At 40.1% G+C, this 2808-nt stretch overlaps 1 protein-coding gene across 1 annotated transcript in view; it reads right to left on the bottom strand.

Annotated features, from left to right (window-relative positions):
* lama5 (laminin subunit alpha 5) overlaps positions 1–2808 on the bottom strand; it is a gene marked incomplete at its 5' end in the record, with an annotated part of 70020 nt that overhangs the window by 50905 nt on the left and 16307 nt on the right. Inside the window, 5 exons of the mRNA XM_015403039.1 lie at positions 416–556; positions 2062–2127; positions 2209–2343; positions 2429–2519; positions 2599–2717. Coding sequence (XP_015258525.1) covers positions 416–556; positions 2062–2127; positions 2209–2343; positions 2429–2519; positions 2599–2717 — 552 coding nt within the window. The remainder of the gene's footprint in view (positions 1–415; positions 557–2061; positions 2128–2208; positions 2344–2428; positions 2520–2598; positions 2718–2808) is intronic.

The raw sequence follows: 2808 nt of genomic DNA on the forward strand, positions 1-2808 counted from the left end.
TAAGTAAGTAAGTAAGTAAGTAAGTAAGTACGTAAGTAACTAAGGAAGGAAGGAAGTTCCTTTTAGAACTTAGAAAGTGAATAAGGTCTTAAAATAAACACACAAAAAAATTGGCTACTCTTTTTTTATCCTTCAGTCTGATGCCTCCTTAAAAATAATGTTTAGGAAAATGATCAGTTAACGTTAAACTTGAAGCATATAGAAAACTGCTGTGACTAAGAAAGGAAATAAGGAAGGAAGTAAGTAAGGAAGGAAGTAAGTAAGTAAGTAAGTAGGTAAGTAAGTAAGTAAGTAAGTAAGTAAGTAAGTAAGTAACTAAGGAAGGAAGGAAGGAAGGAATTGAAGGAAAGAAAGGTCTGATGCCTCCTTAAAAAAAACTTTTTAGTAAAATGAGTTGCTAACGCTCATGTCTCACCCTGGCAGTTAAGGCCGTAGAAACCAGGGGCGCAGGTGTCACAGTGGTCCCCAGTGAACCCCGGTTTACAGATGCAGGTTTGAGTTCGAGGGTCCGTCCTGCAGGAGTTATCTACAGTACCTGCAGCGCTGCACTCACAGTCTGCAAAGAAAATACCATCATATTTGTTCTTTTCAAATATATAAATGATTTACCTACTTGTTTAATACAAACAATAGTTAAAAAAAGACATTTAAGAATAAATGTTGGATGTTGTTGGAATGTGGCTCAAACAACCATCAGAGGACAGGTGGTCTAGCTAGAATGATCAGTGTTTTTGGACCAGCTTATCAGCTTTGAGCTACATTCAGTTCACAGCAGAGCTTTCCCATAACTCCCTCACACATCTGAGTAAAACAAAAGCATCACAACTGAGCAGCTGAGAGCGAGATACGGTAGCATTTGACCATGAATACCTCCAGAGTCAAGGTCAGACATTTGTTAGTGTTCCCAAAACACAGTCAGACACTCATTCTGTCTTTGTTTCAGGTTTCAATAAAATGATCACTTTGCAATCCTCTCTGTGCATTTCTCTAATTAAATCCATCTAAACACACCCACTATAGTGTTGTTAGAAGCATTTGCCTCTATAGTTCCTTTTGTCGCTGCCTTGGTTTCACACTTAAAGGTTTTAAGCTTGTTAACCAGACTTAACACCAAAAAACTTTTCAAATAATGATTAAATTTTTAAAAGAATCAAAGGTTCCCACCCCCCAAAACAAGTAGACTGCAAATGTAAACAGTAACTTTTGTATCTCAGTGAAAGAATTTTGGTCCAAGGACCTGGATGACTGAGAAACACACATGTAATTGGATTAAGGTCTGGACTTTGACTAGTTCACTCACAAATCTTAAACATCTGTAGTTGAAGCTGTGCCATTATTAAGTGGGAGGCTTTTTTATTTTATTTAAGATTTTCTAGTAGAGAGCAAAATTCCTGATTTTGTCATTAAGAGCAATTCATCTAAGTCTTCAAGCAGCAAAGCAGACCCAGATCAGCTTTAGCATTTCTGGGTTTTTACACAAACTCCTGATGCTCTCCTGGAGTATTGGTAGGGCGGCCCCTTCGGAGACTGTTCTCGTCTGTTCCCCAGTTACTCAATTTGTTAATGATAGTTCTACACACAGTTCAAAAGCTATGTTGCTTTCTTTATTATCTGTTTTTTTATTATGAGGGCATGTTGCTCTTTTACATGTTGTTAGCCGTTTTCATGTTGCCAGATGGGTTCTATTAAGGATTTCTCATTACGGCAGGTCGTTAGTGATCCAATTAGGCTTTCCATAATTGGGGTTCATTAAAGTTAGTTTCACACTTTAATCATCTCTTAAAAACTAATCTTTATCTGACATAAAAATTGTTTATTAATCTTAAAAAAACACTTCATCCGCTTTAAAAGGCTGAAACATCTCTGTCCTCTTTGTTTGTACATATATGAGCAGGAGAAAGATGTTCATGAAAGGCTGAATGGAGCTCCATTGAATGCACAATAAATGTGTAAACTTGTTAGTGATGGGGAAAACTTGGCTTTGATCCATTTCTGTATAAGTATAAGAATTAGAACCAGTTTCTGATCATATCACTGTTGGAATCAAGAGAAGAAACCTACTGATGATCTCTCCAGCTGGTTTGGCTTCACCGTTGTTCTCATTGTTCGTGGGATCGGTGGAGATGGCTGGCAGACAGAAAGACAAACGTTCCTGTTTAACTACGGAAGTCTGTTTTAAACACAGCATCTAAAAATGTTCCAACTCACGGTAACACTCAGGGAAGTTAATAAAGCCACTGGCACAGGCGTCACAGTTCTCTCCGGTGTACTTCGGTTTGCAGAAGCAACGTCCGGTCAGATCCTCACACGTACCGTCTGTGAACTCTGACTGACAGTTACAGGCTGCAGGCGGATAAAAGGGGAAAGATGAAGAGGAGGCATTGAGGACGAAGCGTTAGAGGAAAACTGACGGACAACAGATACTCACGCAGACAGGCCAGAGGGGAGTCGATGGGATGGTCCGGTGACCTGTAGTATGTGGGGATGCAACGCTCACAGTTGACTCCAGTGGTGTGATGCTGTGAAAGGCAGTTCCTGACAGGTTTACACCATTAAAGCTCCAGCACTAACATCCTTTGTTTCAGGAGTCTAAAGTACCTGGCAGTTGAGGCAGACGCCTCCTCCTCTGTGGTGTCCATGGATGTCCAGACTGGCTCTCCTTCGGTCCACCTCAGGGTCGTAGTAACAGTCGAAAGAGTGACGGTGACAGTTACAGGCTGAAAGGACCAAAAAAGTTAGCAACTTCGTGCTAGTAGGTTCCCAATGGGAAATTCCATTGCAACCAAGTAGCACTAAATTAATGATTTA

The sequence above is a fragment of the Cyprinodon variegatus genome, unplaced genomic scaffold (genome assembly GCF_000732505.1).
Source record: "Cyprinodon variegatus isolate N-32 unplaced genomic scaffold, C_variegatus-1.0 Scaffold1434, whole genome shotgun sequence".
Lineage (NCBI taxonomy): Eukaryota > Metazoa > Chordata > Actinopteri > Cyprinodontiformes > Cyprinodontidae > Cyprinodon > Cyprinodon variegatus.